The sequence below is a fragment of the Chrysemys picta genome, chromosome 12, assembly GCF_011386835.1.
Source record: "Chrysemys picta bellii isolate R12L10 chromosome 12, ASM1138683v2, whole genome shotgun sequence".
In the NCBI taxonomy this organism is placed as follows: Eukaryota; Metazoa; Chordata; order Testudines; family Emydidae; genus Chrysemys; species Chrysemys picta.
Genome location: NC_088802.1, coordinates 35,023,076 through 35,038,401, shown reverse-complemented (window position 1 = coordinate 35,038,401; position 15,326 = coordinate 35,023,076). Strand labels below are relative to the sequence as shown.

Genomic DNA, 15,326 nt, shown 5'->3' with positions numbered 1-15,326 from the left:
CTTTGAACGAATAATTTGAACCACCTTACTTAGTTCTAAGTTAACAACTCTGGGAAAAGACCTGGGCATCAGTTTGAACATCTACATGGAAACCTCTGCTCAGTGTGAAGCTGCGGTCCAAAAAGTAAACAAAATGTTTGGATGAATAAGGAATGGGATGGAGCATAATACAGAAATATTATGATGCCATTATATAAATCAGTGGTTAGCTCTCACCTGGGGAACTCTGCTTTGTTCTGGTCACCCCATCTCAGAAAAAAAGCAGAAGGAAAAAAGGAGGCAATTAGAATGATGAGAGTCATGGAAAAAACTCAGATATCGATTGCAAAGACTTGGATTGTTTACTTTAAAGAGGAGATGAATAAGAGCGGACATAAGATATACAAAATACTTAATAGCAAACAGAAGATAGGTCCAGCAATTCCATTCACCATTTCTCAAAGTACAGGAATAAGGGGACATTCCATGACATTAGAAGGTGGCAAATTAAAAATCGATAAAAGGAAATTCTTTATCGCACACTGAACAATTGTCCAGGGAAACTCATTGCCACAATATATCATCGAGGTCAAGAGCTTCTCAGGATTCAAGAAAGGACTAGACATTTATAGGGCTAACAACAGTATCCAGAGTTATAACAATAAGGATTTAAAAAGCAAAACAAACTACTGAATAAAAAAGCAGGCCAAGTGTTCTGGAAGGGGGAAATAAACATTCCTGCTTCAGGGCATCCTCTGAATGAGGATTAGGAGTGACTTTAACTGTGGGCATGTTTTTCCACAATTGTCCACTCTGGGTTTCCTTGAACCTTCCTCCAAATCAGCTGGCAATGCCTACTGTTGAAGACAGGGCACTGGATTAGATGGAACTGTGGTGTGTTTCAGTCTGTCACTCCTGATGTTCCTGTGATTTGATAAGCATAAGATACCTATCCAGTCACTTGTGTGCATTTCCTTACTGACCCTGCGATTTGAGCCTTCTTCTGAGGTTTAACCAGCACTAAGCACCCAGCTGGGTGGAAAGGAGGTAAATCTGACTCTAAAACATGAGACAGTTGGGAACAGAGCTTAGGAACACAGGTGTTCCCATCGGATCATTGGTCCATCACATCTCGCATCCTACTTCTGGCAATGGCAAATGTCTTTGTAGAGGAAAGCAAGAAAAAAAACATGGGTGATGCTCCCTTTAAGTTGTGAAACAAAAGCATTGTACAGATAGCCCATGCAAAAGAGTGGTGCAGGATCAGAACAGAATCTTAACACTTAGCACAACCTTCAACAAAGTCTCTGCTGTGTCTTGTTTTCTCTTCTCTTTCCTTTAATTTATTTGCCTTGTTATCTGTTTCATACTCACCCTCTCCCTCGTTTCATATTTCCAGTCATTTTATAATAATAATAACAACAACAACAACAACAAAGGAGCTCAGTATCATTATCCCCATTTTACAGATGGGGAAACTGAGGCACAAAGACTTGCGCAAGCTTACTCAGAAGACCAGCGACAAAGCCAGGAATGGTCCCAATGGGCAAAACTCCCATTGATGTTCTGAGGAAAGGGCCAAAGTGAAACGGCAGAGCTAGCTCTGGGCATTTGGCGGGGCTATGGGGCCCTCTCCCTCTTCCAAGCAGGCTGCTTAGAGCCCGGGAGTGTCAAAGATGCTGCCCCTTTAATGTCTGAAAGGCCCCTTAGGTGGTGTTAGTGCCTGCACTCTATTTCCTGATACCAAGCAGGAATTAGGATGGAATCACCCTATTATTTAACCAAATGACAGCACAAGGCTTTCCTTAAAGCAAGCATGTTTAGTTGCCATTAGGTGGTTCCCTCTTGATCTCAAGGACCCCACAGTCCCCATCTTCATGAAGCTGGCGCTGAGCAAAGTTACTGGGATCCAGGCCTGGTGATTATCTCAGCAATAAATAACATGCTGGAGAACGAATTTCAAGTGGCCTCTTTCACTTCACCTGCAGTGTCTGCCAGTGCATCCATTAGCAGGTGTATTACCATTAGCAGCATGCGTGTGTGCAACCTGGAGAAATCGTCACATGCACAGATACCAAACTGTGTGTGCAGATACAAAACTGGGGGCTCTGCACACACACACAGGTGGGAGTGCACACAGCAATCACGGAAACTACATGACAGTTGGCACAATCTGTCTCCAAAAGGGAAACTTCCATATTGTGCCTGGATGAGTGAAAGGCAGTAAATTCAGGAAGGATAGGGTCAAACTTTTTACACAGGGTGGGTAATAGTCCTTCAGTGAAGATTTACAATTCTGCTGAGACTCTGTGTTGATACTGAGCTGAAATTGCAAGTTGGAGGGGGGAAGATTCATTTTCTTAATGAAATTTTTAATCTTGCATTAGGTGATCTAGCTGTTTCTCCTACCTATGCCAAATCTCACCCCTCTGCAATAGGTTTACATTGGCAACTTTAGCACAAGTGCATTCATGGTTCATATCACTTGTCGTCTTTTCATCAAAAGCATGTAAATCCTTTCCCCTCAAAGTGCAGAACTGTTTTATGGAAATGCTATAAAACCCTGCAGGTTCTCTGTTTCAATATAATTACATTAGGACCGATAGTCTGGCAAATATCAGGACTGAATTTAATCAAAAAAGCTAATGGAATCTACTCTACTTATAATAGCTTATGACGGAATGGGTTTACATAGGCTGGAGATGTGGAATTTCACTTGCAACATCATTGAGAGGTGAGGGTGGGTCGGGGGGAAGTAAATCAAAGTAAGCATGGAGCTTTATTTTGGAGGAAAGACCAATTTTGATTCCATGGTTTAGGGCTTGATCCTGCTTCCACTGAAGTCAGGGAGAGGCTGGGACACAAATGTTTTAAAAAGATATTTGTATAGGTTTTTGCCCAACTGTTTTTCACACACAGTGTCAAGCATATCGTGATAAGCTGAAGAGATGCAGAAAGGAACCCCAGTTCCTAGGTCAGCTGCTAGAATATAGGAGCATCATATTCATTTAGGGTTGATCCAAAGCTCACTGGAATCAACAGAAAGACTCCTATTCATTTCAATGGGCTTTGGCTCAGCCAAGAGATACCGGGCTCACTCATGCAATCTGACCTCTAAACCTGAAAGACATGAAGGCCCCTTCCTGACCCACTTGCTTCTCTCATTTTGTCTGACCACCCACCATCAGAAGTAATAGGGCTGCTCCTTTTGCTTCCAGGCTCTGCCCTGGAGAGCCTGGCATAATCCCAACACTGCCACTTCATGCAATATCCCTTCTCAATCTGGCTCCAGTTCCCTTGCATGTGGTTTGCAGCCAAATTGCAATGTCTGGCTGAGCAGGCTGCCAGTCTAGTAAAAAAGTTTTCCATGTGCCTTCATGCCATGTGCTGGCTCTTGCATGGGTCTGGGAAGCAGCCTCTGTATCCATTGAAATCTTTCTTTGTAAGAAGATAACAGGAAGGAAGCAAATGTACAGTAAATCAACATGAGCATAAGAGAGTAACTCTTTAACAGGACACTGTCAGGTTAAAAGTCATCCTTACAAGCCCCAAACAAACACACGTTTCCTTACCTGCGTTTCCAAGCTCACAGTGGATCATTAAAACTGAAATATTTTTTTAAAAAGAATGCATTTTCATTATGCTCTTTGTCACCCCCAGCCCCCTCTCCCCCTTTAACAAAAGCTTCACTTAGTCTGGACAGGAGAACTACCTGGGTCATTTTTACTTCCTGTTTACAGCTCATTCACAATTTGATCTTCATACACTTGCCCAATGTGCAACGTTGGGAACCAAAACACAACAAGGGACCTATTTATGGGTTTTTTTAAAAAATGTTTTAATTTATTTTTTTAAAAACAAATCCACCCTGCAGACATTTCTAAAAACTCTTTGGTAAAACCCATTTTGTAAAAAGCCATTTCTGAGGACCCAACTGGGTATATGAAAGTGTCCGTTTAGAGAACACAATTTTGTTCATCCAGCATTCTCTTTTACCTCGCCATTAGATATAAAATAAATCAAGAAATGCAATCCTGTTATAGTATGGAGTGAAAGATGAATAACACACGTATGAGGAAAAGCAATTTAGCTAAATGTGTCTGTTAGGTTGAATTAATGAAGTTGAATTATTACATACAAACATATCCAACAGATCCTTTATCGAACACGTGTTATAAGTTCACACCAGGCAAAATATGCTTGCAAGAATGATTAAGTATGCTGCATGCTAGCTTGACAGTTCTCTATCAATGTGTTAAACGTAAAATGTGAATGGAGCATTGCAATGGTTGAAAGAATCAAGTCTTATAGAGAAACATGAGTCATTTGTAAGGCTGATGGCAGATGCAATAGGGTGGTTAATTTCTTAATTTTAAATGCATTCAGTCCACATGAGATTCTGGGGGGAGCCAAGCCCATCAACAGATGGTTTGGTGAGATGATAAATTAATATTGTTATCAATGGAGAAATGGCTAAAATTATTAGATGATAGCTCTTTTTAACAATTATTTTACCATTTAAAAAAAATATTTTATAATAGAGCCAAAGTTCATAAAGAACAACAGTGGAAAACGAAAAGCCTCTGTATTGTAAAGAGCTCAGGAATACGATGGTTCAAAGGAATTCCCCTTTCTGCAGGAAACTTCATTTCATCTGCGTTTGTATAGGACAATAGATTATACCAACAATAAACCATTCCAACTACTGTGAAATTGTGCTGAATAGCTGGAGAGTCAGGGGCTTCTCAATCGTTAGCATATTTATTACGTACCTTTGTATCTATTAGCTCCAATAGCCAGGGTTTTGTTATAAACTATAGAGGGCGGGGGAAAGTATTCAAATTTGTTGATCTCTAATTCAAGAGCAGGAGCTATTCAAGAACAAGCCACATCAAGATAAATTCATTGCAAAGTGAATTTAGTAGAATTGATTAGGATTGCAAAGTGTTTTACAAAGGTGGGTAAGCATTATTCTCATGGGGAGACTGAGGCATAGAGAGGTTAAGTCACTGTCCAAACAGACACCAAGTCACTGGCAGAACTAGAACTAGGATTTCCTTAAGCTTAACTATGGCTTTAACCACAAGACCATACTGCCTCAATCAGGTGGAACTTCATTTTTATGCCAAGAGATAGCACCTGGTGTATGTACCACCATGGGGGTGTTGCATGGGACTTGTGCTGTCTCTTTTTACAGGGATGAATTGCACCTTTTGTGTCTGTGGAAGATGCTGGCTTGACCGGCATGGAGAATAGGTACATCAGTGGCAATGGACAACTGCTCCATCAGTGAGCTTCGGGGAGGGGGACACCTCTGGGGGATAAAAAGATAAGTCCGTTTTCATGGCCATTCTATCCTATGCCCAACCAAATATTTGTTGTGAGAAGGAATAGTCAGCAGTAAAGAACCACCTGCCCGTTCCCCTAGAACACTGATATCAGAGTATCAACAGCAGTCAGCACAACCCAGCACAGGGACTCTGACCATTGCTGAAAGGCATAATGGAGGCAGCCTATTGATTTGGGCCAAATTTAAGGGACTCCAGAGCTTGGAGGATGGGGAGGGGGAGAAGCATTGGTGTAAATTGCCATTTGGCTGACTGTAGTGAAGTGATCCTGAGCTGATGCTACATCAAATGTCTTTCCTTCCACGCAGCTGGGCTCACAAGAGCAGCCCATTCCCTGCATAATGGAATCCAATTCTGCTATCACCAAAGTTGATGGCAAATGTCCATTGACTTCACTGGAAGCAGCATTGGATTTAGACCCTGAACATTGTGACAGCTGGATTTGGTGCACTGGGGAAACCCCCTTAGATAAGAAGGGTGCATTCTGCTACCATCACATGCAGCCAGGAGACTTGGCCCTGGTAAAGCCAAGCCAAAATAGTTCCTTTCCACTCGCTAAAGTTTTAGTGCTTTGGATTGAATATTGGGCATAATATCTACCATGGGGGAAAGCAGCTAAGACACTTAGGAACCTACGTTCCACTGGGATTTAGGTACTTTGGAAAATTTTATCCGGTTTCTTCCAGAGGCAATAAAAAAAGTTTTATGTTCCACCTGAAAAAAAAAGAACAAGTTAAAAAGGCAACAATCCCGGCTTCCAGAGACAAACTTGCATTCCTTTGAGATCCAGTAACTGACAAAAAATGACAAGCTTGTGTTGAAAATAAAAGTAAATTAGACATGGAGTTTGCAGCGGCGCTCGCATTAGCGGATACCAATGGAATGCACCCAAGAGTAAACAAACAGGAGCAGAATCATCGTTGTGACATAATTAGAAGCATGTGAGCAAATCACTGGGTATTTCAGGAGTAAGGCCATGTCACCAGCTAGTACCAGGCAATCATAGTGTAAACACCAAATTCGCAGGACTTGACTGCTGCCTATTGCAGGGTATTGAATGACTGTCAGGTTTTCCATAGTAAGTAGGGAGGTGTTGCCACAAACACCACTCTTTTGGTAAAAATCCCATAGCCAGCTGCTCCAGCGTACCAGGGGTTAAAGAGAATTATGTCTATTTCAGGTAAATTAGAGGGAGGATTGGAGTAGCTGAAAGTGACCAGGCCAGGCTGATGGGTCAATATTTGAATCCTACTAGAAGCAGGTATTTAGGGTGTGTGGAAGAATGAGGAGTGAAGAGAGTGTGACACAGAGGCCCACTGGTGGTTCACTGTTCTGTGTTAGCAACTCTTGTTAGGACTGATACACTCACTGCACCTAACACACTGTTGTCATGATATATACTTAAAGTAGCATGTAATACATCACTGGAAAACTAATAACTCACTGATTATTAATATTACTTCGTGATGTATGTATGGGGTGTGTATGAGGAATTATGAATATGGGCTAGAATTATGTTCTTAAAATGTATTTGGCAAGCAATGCACAAGCCCAGTCTGCCCTAGACAAAGAGATGTGTGTTTGGTAGTCTAAGCAGCCTGGTCATCAGGCAGAGACAATGAAAGTACATTTTACATAAAAGGTAAACAAAGCCATCAACCTAACAAAAAGGTCTGTTTTCCATAGAAAATTTGGAGTTTTAATTGAAAAAATGAAAACCCAAGACTTTTCAGCCAAAACTTGCCATTTTTGGCCAAAAAAATTCAGTTTTCAGTCACCGTTTTTCAATTTTTTCCATGAGAAGACAAAATTTTCCTGTGGAAAAGAAATCCATTTTCCAGCCAGCCCTACAAACTACCTATTGTCAGTTGCGTATCTTTGTTTTCTGAACAGGGCATCTCAGGCATGTAATTCATCTTCCTCCCACCATCTTGGCCGAGAGTTGAAACCAGGCCTGATTTTCATGGTCTGATCCTTCCTTACTCTGTATACCCACAATTTAGAAAAGGCTGAGCAGGACTTGGGGTGCTGGGGACCCCAACCCAACGATAGTGAGAGTGCTAATGTGCAGCCACCACCTACACCTGGCTAGTACAAGGCACACAGCCTAGAAAGTAGACAGCATTGCTAAGCACCTCATGTGCAGGGTCAGAATCCCACCTAAGCCCATGTATCTCAGACATGCCCATTCTCCACCCACTCCCTGCCTCCTTTGACCATGAACTCTTAAGGGAGCACCTCCCCAAGACTAACTGTTGCTCACTGTAACCTAAGTCACCTCCCCCCACATCGCCTCTGCTCATACGTACACAAAAGGACAGCTGCCTTCGCATTCTGCAGCAAGTGCCTGTCTCAATATCGCCAAATAAAAATGGTTTGAAAAATCAATTAAAGGGCATTTGAGCAAGCCCAGATCGAATGACGACACAATGTCTGTGGAATTCCAGAGTACTAGAATTTAGGGGCTAACCCAACAGATCCTCCTATGCTCTCAAGGAACCCTTAGAGTTCTGGCTCGAGCCCAAATCACCTATGGTAGTTTCATTTCCAACGAAGGGGAAAATTAAAACATCACATCAGAAAAATTAAATGATTATTGCCTGGTCCTCTGAGCTGTAATAGATCCCCCTGCCTCCCTTTTTATTATTATTTTGTCCAGAGAAACAAAGCTGTTGGTACATGGCTTAAATATTCTCTTTTCCTTTCTCTCCCTAATGCTTGCGACCTATGTTGTGTGTACGGCAGATATATGGATTCGTAAGAGATATGACCTTTGTCCTCCCTGATGCTAAGCCTGTTGAATGGAGCCCACTGTTCGCTGGTATGCACACCTGTGAGAAGGTGTGGGAGGCGGGGGACCAGAGCTTTGGTTTTTAATGACAGAGATCCCTTTGCTGATCTGAATAACCGTAGCAATCCGTGAACACCTTTGTTTTTCTTCTCCTTTGGCTGCGTTTTCTTTTCCATTTCATTGTTTGTTTTTGCTTGCCTGGTCACACGTGTTGTGAATAGCCGCTCAAACCCACTAAATATCTGTGTGTATATGTGTCTCTCTCTTAAGCTATGACAGGTGCAATAAAAGACCTTTTTTCCCCCTAATGAGTGAGATTTGAGCGGGTCACCCATTTGTCAGAAACAGCCTCTAAATGTGCACAAGTCAAATTTGTATCCATGCACATCAGGTAGTTGTGGCTCTGTACCATGTAAATGGCAGGCGCAGCTTGGTGTTTGGTTAAGATCGCTTTTAAAATATGACCCAAAACATCTTCTTGAAATAGACATTGCAAAATCTTTCATCCTCAGAGCAGAGATGCTTTTAAAAGCTACCTTCAAACTCTCTTTCTAAATAGCCAGGGCTTGGCAGGTCTGGTGAGTATGGCTGTGGGAAATAAGGTGAGGTGGAGAAAAAGGAGTGAGGGGGTGAAGGAAGAGGTATTTTTGTGGTTTGGCCTTTGAGAAGGTAGAGTGGGAATAGACTAACAACAGAAACAGCTATGGAGATAAGACAGGAAGGGAAGGGTTGGGGGGAACAGTCTGTTCAGTATCCCAGACATCACCTTAAGCACTCCTTCCCTGCATACCTTTGCATGCTTTCCTGTGGGTGATCGGCTTGGTCATGTCCCGGTAGTAGCCCTCTTTGCAGTAGTGGCAATGGCGGCCCGCCGTGTTGTGCCGGCAGTTAAGGCAGACCCCTCCGCTCTTGCGGCCTGAAAGCTTGTAGAGCTCCATGTTAAAGCGGCATCTCCGGGCATGAAGGTTGCAGTTACAAGCTGCAGGAAAGGAGACAAAAAGCAGAAAAGTTGCCACTTGTGGGTACATGAGTCTCATGAACCAATGCAGAGCTATATCTCAGCCCCTTGATTCCTAATGACAGATTCAACCCCTGATCATGGTGAAACTGGATCTCAGTATGCCATGGACCAAATGTAGACTACTGGCCATTACCACAGAGGCTAAGGAGGGGGAGGAAGCTGGAGTGACGTTAACCATATGTTTATACAGCAGCTTGAACAATGGGACCCAGCCTGGTTGGCCCTCAATGCAACATGCATGTTAAATTTAAAAAGACAGTAATTTGTTACATTCATGATCTTGCCCTTGCACCTGAGACTGGGAGTGGAAGTGCCAAAATACCATGGGAAGGGTTGCTTTCCCAGCCTTAAGGGTAGTAAGTCACTGAAGAAACCAGCTCCTGAGGGTCTGTCTACCCTGCAATTAAAATCCCGCGGCTGGTTGGTGCCAGCTGACTCAGGCTTATGGGGCTCAGGCTATGGGGCTGTTTAATTGCAGCGTAGGTGTTTGGAACAAGCTGTGACCCTCTCACCTTGCAGGGTCCTAGATCCCGGGCTCCAGAACAATCCTGAACATCTGCACCACAATTAAACAGCCCCTCAGCCCAAGCCACGTGAGCCTGAGTCAGCTGGCACGGGCCAGCTACAGGTTTTTAACTGCAGTGTAAACATACCCTGAGAGATTTCCAACTGAGTATTGGAGACTCCTGGGGCATGGAGAGTTTGGGGAAGCACATCAGCTTCAGAGGGGTTATCCCAACCTTTGGAGGTTGCACCCTCACGACGGGATAACAGCGCAGGAAGTGGAACCCCTTGACCCTCCCCTCTTATAGTCAGTCAGATGGGCCAGAAGGAAGAGCCTGGATCAAAATGTGCTTGAATTTTGGATGCAGATTTGAGTTTTGGGGGCGAGGCCCGTGTCTAGTTAAAATGGTGGTGCCTGCCTTTGACAGGCTTCTGCCATTTGCAGTCAGAAACATTTGTGACTGTCAGCTTCACTGGAGTAATGTTAGAGCGCCATGCGAACTGTTATCATCTACCCTCTGATTTGCTCTTGAAGCGACACTGCATTAACTAGTGTTAAATACAGAACATCCTGCAGCCGGACAGACATCTCCTGAGCCTGTGGAGTCCAGTTCACCAGTATGTAATTGTTCAGCACATTTCTAAGACATGCCTCCCCTCTCCCCAGTCTCTACCCCACTTTTAAAGTGTCAGAGGCAAACTCTCCTTTCCCACCACACACACTTGCTGTACAGTTCGGAGATGCTCAGTTTGTGTGCATTCTAAGGATCTGAAATAGTTCTATCAAACCTTCCCCTTTAACATTTCTAGAAAGGTTTGGATTCTGTAGTCTCACCATTCACTGTGTGTCTAGATCACAACATTACAATGCAACCTCCCGCTCCTTCACACCAGCTGTTCTCAGCCTGCTGCAGGGATTGGGCCAACCTGACATTGTTAGTTAAATACCAAGCAGTCCTCTCTGTTGAGTAGTTACGCCATGATTGAACCTGCCAGGAGATGCCAGATCTTTCTGCCATATGCAACCTAATGTCAACATGGTGGCTATTTTTAACAAGGGCCAGTACAAAAGAAAACTAAGAAGAGAACATCAAAAGCTCAGCCCCTCCCCTGCCATTCCCCAGAGCTGTCAAGAGGCAGTTGCAAGAACTGTGTGCTTTGCAGAGTATTTTATAGCTTGTTTTCTTTTCCCTTTGCTTTTATTTGCCCTACAGCGTTGAACAATGCAGCAAAGCAATGCAAACCCACATCTGGGCCTCTCCGTTCTGCGAAGGGAAGGTGTCAGAGCTCTCGTCACCTTCCTTTAGAACAGAGACATCTTAATCCCATTCCTTCCTGTTTACCTCATGCTCCTTACCCAAGACAAAGACTTGTGGTATTTGCTTAATTATCAAATTTCAGCCTAAAAAATTACAGTGCTGTTCCATTTTATTTTTTCTGAGCAGTTCTGCTCCTGACTTGCAACCAACCTGTCCCTATTGGGGAGCAAAATACCCTATCTGCCTAGAACAGCAGGGCAGAAAAGGCTTTCCGTGTTTTTGTTCTGTATTTTGTTTCATTCTCTGATGCTGTGAGGCCTGCTAGGGCTTGAACTAGCCCCCTCCAATCCCAAAGCAGCAGCTCTGCCCCGTGAAATAAAAAACTTTCTTAACACTCGGAGCAGCACTGAGATTATCTTTCAGGATATTCCCGGCCACTGGACTCCATTAACACCAACCGGCTATGAGACTTCAAGCCAAACACTCAGACTATCTCCTTAGCCGGGCTCACCTGCTATATCTGCCCTGCTAGGAAGACAATGACCTGTTGGCATGGGGGGGATTTCCGCTGGTAGGGTTTTGCCTGCACAACAGATACATTCACAAGTAGTACAAGTGCAACTAACGAGGCTCTCATCTAGAACAAAAATAGGATCCAGGCATTCAGCATGTTCTGGATTTTTTTTTCTTGCAATTTTTTTCTTTATACAGCTGAAACTACAGTAAGAGGACTTCGGGTGGGGGGTGAAGGTGTTGCACTTTTTGTGAGGGGAAAGCACTGAAGTGTTTTGTTGCCAATGTCTCCAAGCCCCAGGCCCACTCCCCTGTGCTCTGCCATAGCCAGCCTTTCAGGCCCATCATAGCCCCCTCTCCTAATGCAGGGGCAGGTGAATCTCCGCTCTGACTGAAAAGAAAATCTTTCTAGCCCTTTTCCTTGCAAAGGACCTTGGAAGCAGAAACCAACAGCAGAGGCTGAAAGAAGCAAGCAGCTCAGGCTCCCCGTCAGCAGCAGGAGACTAAGAGGCTTAAAGATTGGCATGGCACATACACACTCACTGCTCATAGGACGTTTGGAGGTACCTCAGCGAACCCCTGGAGGGGACTCCATAGCCCTGCACAGCAGTGGGGAGGAACTGTTGCTGTTGGGGGGCCAGTTCTGAATTTTACCTTCCTCTCTCTCATGGCTCTTTTTCATGTGCGCCATTCTGCAAACCCTGCTCACTTCCGTCTTCCTGGCCTCAGCCTTACCTTCGATGAAAGCACCTTGGTGCCAGCCAGCCTACCCTTCCCAGGAGATTCCCCTCCCCCGCCCACACACTGCTCACACTATTGTTAGCTCCCTCAACATACCAAATGGTCCCCTCCCTCCACCCACACACCAATAGCTTCCACAAGCTTTGTTTCTGGTTCTCTCACCCTCTCCGCCCGCCTCCTTTATCTCCTCCCCTTCTCTTCTTGCTTCCCTCCTCTGTATGTTCAAATTGCCAAAGGATCTTCATTCCCCACAGCTCCAATTCTTGTACACAACACACCCCTGCACTTAGAGCAAACTTCGGTATTGTTTGTGGGGGGGGGGCAAGGGGGACTGCACCAGGATACACGTCTCCATCTATGTCCAGCTCAGATACAAAACATAGGAACAAAGAACCTTCTTCCCTCCCCCACCCGCCACCCTTCCTTTCTGAGCCCGGAGAAGAGGGGGAACCATGAACCATAACATTTAATTTTCCTGCCTCCTTATCCTTGCTGTGGAATGATCCCTATGGAGTGTCAGGCGGTGCCAGCTCTGTGGGCTTTTTGTTGGGCCTGCAGCTCCATAATCGTCTTCCTATTGCATACTGCTGCAGACACACACACACACACACACACACACACATACACACACTTGTGCCCATTTATTCCTTCCCCTTCCGATGCACCTGTTTGCAGAAACCATGGCCTGTTAATCAGGCCGGCCATTGGAAGTGCGGCTAATACGGGCTCTAATTTCATGAGAAGACCGGATTTATTAGAAACTATTGTCTTCCATCCTATTCCTGAATGCCCAGTCACTGAATACTCTGGCACTATGTTCAGCTGGCCACCGGCCAGGACTAACTGGCAATTACAGTAGTTAGCCTGCTGTGCTTTATGATGCCTGTTGGGAAAGGTTTGATCTGACCGAAAAGTAGCCATGCCATTTCCCTCTTACAATAGCATGCAGGGAGGGTGGAATAATGGTGGCACATTGAATAAAGATAAATGTGAAGGAACTGAGGCCTAGATGGGCCTTTTGCAAGAGCCATATTGGGGGGCATGGCTACACCAGAGCAGTCCCCTGACACATCACTAAAAGCATGGTTCAACTTGACGTGTAGATGAGACTGGATCCATGCTTCAGCCTTGAGCAGAGCAGAGCCGGAAGGATTTGAAGATGGTTGGCTCCCATCTATACCTTGGTCATGAGCTATTTCAGGGAGTTTGTCATATCAAACTGGGTCTCCCAACACTAATTTATACATCATATATTTTCATAAATTTTATGTCCAAAAGGAACCATGAGATTATCAGGCTACAACACAGGCTAGAGAATTTCACTGTTTCCCCTGTGTTGAGCCAAATAACTTGTGTGTGACTAAAGCATATTTTCCTGAAAGGCCTCCGGTCGGCATGTCAAGACATCCACCACTTTCCTTAGGAGTTTGTTCCAATGGTTAATCACCCTTATGTATCTTATTTTTCATTTGTCTTTGCCTAGCTTTAACCTCCAGCCATTGGTTCTTATTATACCTTTCTGTGCTAGATTAAAGAACTCTTTATTACCTGCTTTTTTCTCTGTGGAGGTATTTGTACAAAGTAACCAAGTCACCTCTCGATCTTCCTTTTCATGAGCTGTGCCCTAAAAGGCTACCAATCTTTCTCATGTTATCTCCCAACCTACATAATTTCTTCCTTTTGTCAATAGGAATAATAATAATTGTCAATATGGTCAGCAAATGCCTAGCAGACACGCAAACCTACAGGTTAAGTACAGAACAGAAGAACATTGTCATTTGCTGAGATCTCTAGAATGCCATTGGGTGTCTCACCGTTCAGTGATACTTGCAGCGACTGTTTGTCTCCAACGTTGCCTGGGACCTGAATTGCCCTATGTTGGCTAATTTTATTCTGCAAACATGCAAATATTTCCATCATGTTCCTCCAGAAAGGGCCTTTACCTGGAGAATCAGGCCTAAGTGTAAACTAGTTAGTATCAGCTAAATGCAGATAGTACAAAAAATAGAGAAAGCCAAACCTCAGAAGAGTCAGAGGTTTGGTTTAGGGCTGGTTGAAAAATTTCAAATGAAACATTACTGAAAAATGACTTTTTGTCTAAAGTTTTCACAGCACAAAATAAGTTTTGGTGGAATTTTCCATCAGGAAAACCGAAACGTTTCATTTTGGGTCAGGTTAATATTAATCTCTGCATTTACATGAGCTGCCGCAGTGCCTCATGGGAGTTGTAGTTCCAGTCCTTCATGCTCCCATTTGCTCCTAAGGGCCCAGCTTCCCAGGGGGGTGGCATCCCTCATGGCGCACCACAGCCTCGCCATTTTTCAATCAGCACTACTTTAGCTAAGCTTCCAAAAGTCTGGTTGTTCATCAAAGCCAGTTGGGCTTGCAAAATTCAGCTGGAAATCTCCAGTTCAGTCAGGAACACAGAACTGCCTGTGACACAATGGAAGAAAATCCCTTTTAAAAGCTTTTTCGAACCTTGCATAAAGTTCAGATTGTGTTGTAGGTGAAGAGACAGGCTGTGGTTTTAGATGAAAGTTTGGATCAGATTTTATTTTATCAAAGTTCTACCATCCCTTGGAAGAACATGCATAAATATGCAGTGCATTGGCTAATGTCGGGTGGCCTGGTCCCTGAGGAAAGGGGGATCTGGGAGAGTTTCTTCGGTTCCCACAGACCAGCTAGTCCCATCAGGCACATGTGGTTTCATTTGACATATCAGTTTGAGGTTTTAGGTGCAGAAAGACACAAAACCAGAAGGAAATGCATAGGTCCTGAAACTCAAGCAGGCCAAAGCCAGCAGGCTTTGCATGGCACTTCCCCTCCCCAGACTGGCAGGAGCTGGGTGTTTTCACTGTGTACTGACACTCCCCTTCTCTTGCTCTCTTGGCCAGCAAGGCTTGAGTGAGCAGTGGAGGCAGCCTGCCCACTCGGTAGCAAGCTTGCCACCTTCATAAGGGCAAGCTCATTGTGTTACGACATTGCCTCTTCACCCCGTGATGCAAACGAAGGTGCGCTGGTCTGTCCCTGGTGCTGCTAGCCCTCCCTGTGCAGGGACCCCACCCTGGAGGAATTGAAAGGCTTCCTCAAAACAGACAAGGACCCAGCAATGACCTCCTCAGTTGACATCTCCATAGGTCTGTCAGTGACACCAGCCTCACCCAGCCCTT

The 15,326-nt window shown here is 44.4% G+C and overlaps 1 protein-coding gene across 5 annotated transcripts in view; it reads right to left on the bottom strand.

Moving 5' to 3' along the window:
• NTN1 (netrin 1) overlaps nt 1-15,326 on the bottom strand; it is a 266,079-nt gene that overhangs the window by 134,878 nt on the left and 115,875 nt on the right. For all 5 annotated transcript variants that reach the window (XM_024101647.3, XM_024101649.3, XM_024101648.3 and 2 more), the window contains one exon: nt 8,909-9,097. In XM_024101647.3, coding sequence (XP_023957415.1) covers nt 8,909-9,097 — 189 coding nt within the window. The remainder of the gene's footprint in view (nt 1-8,908; nt 9,098-15,326) is intronic.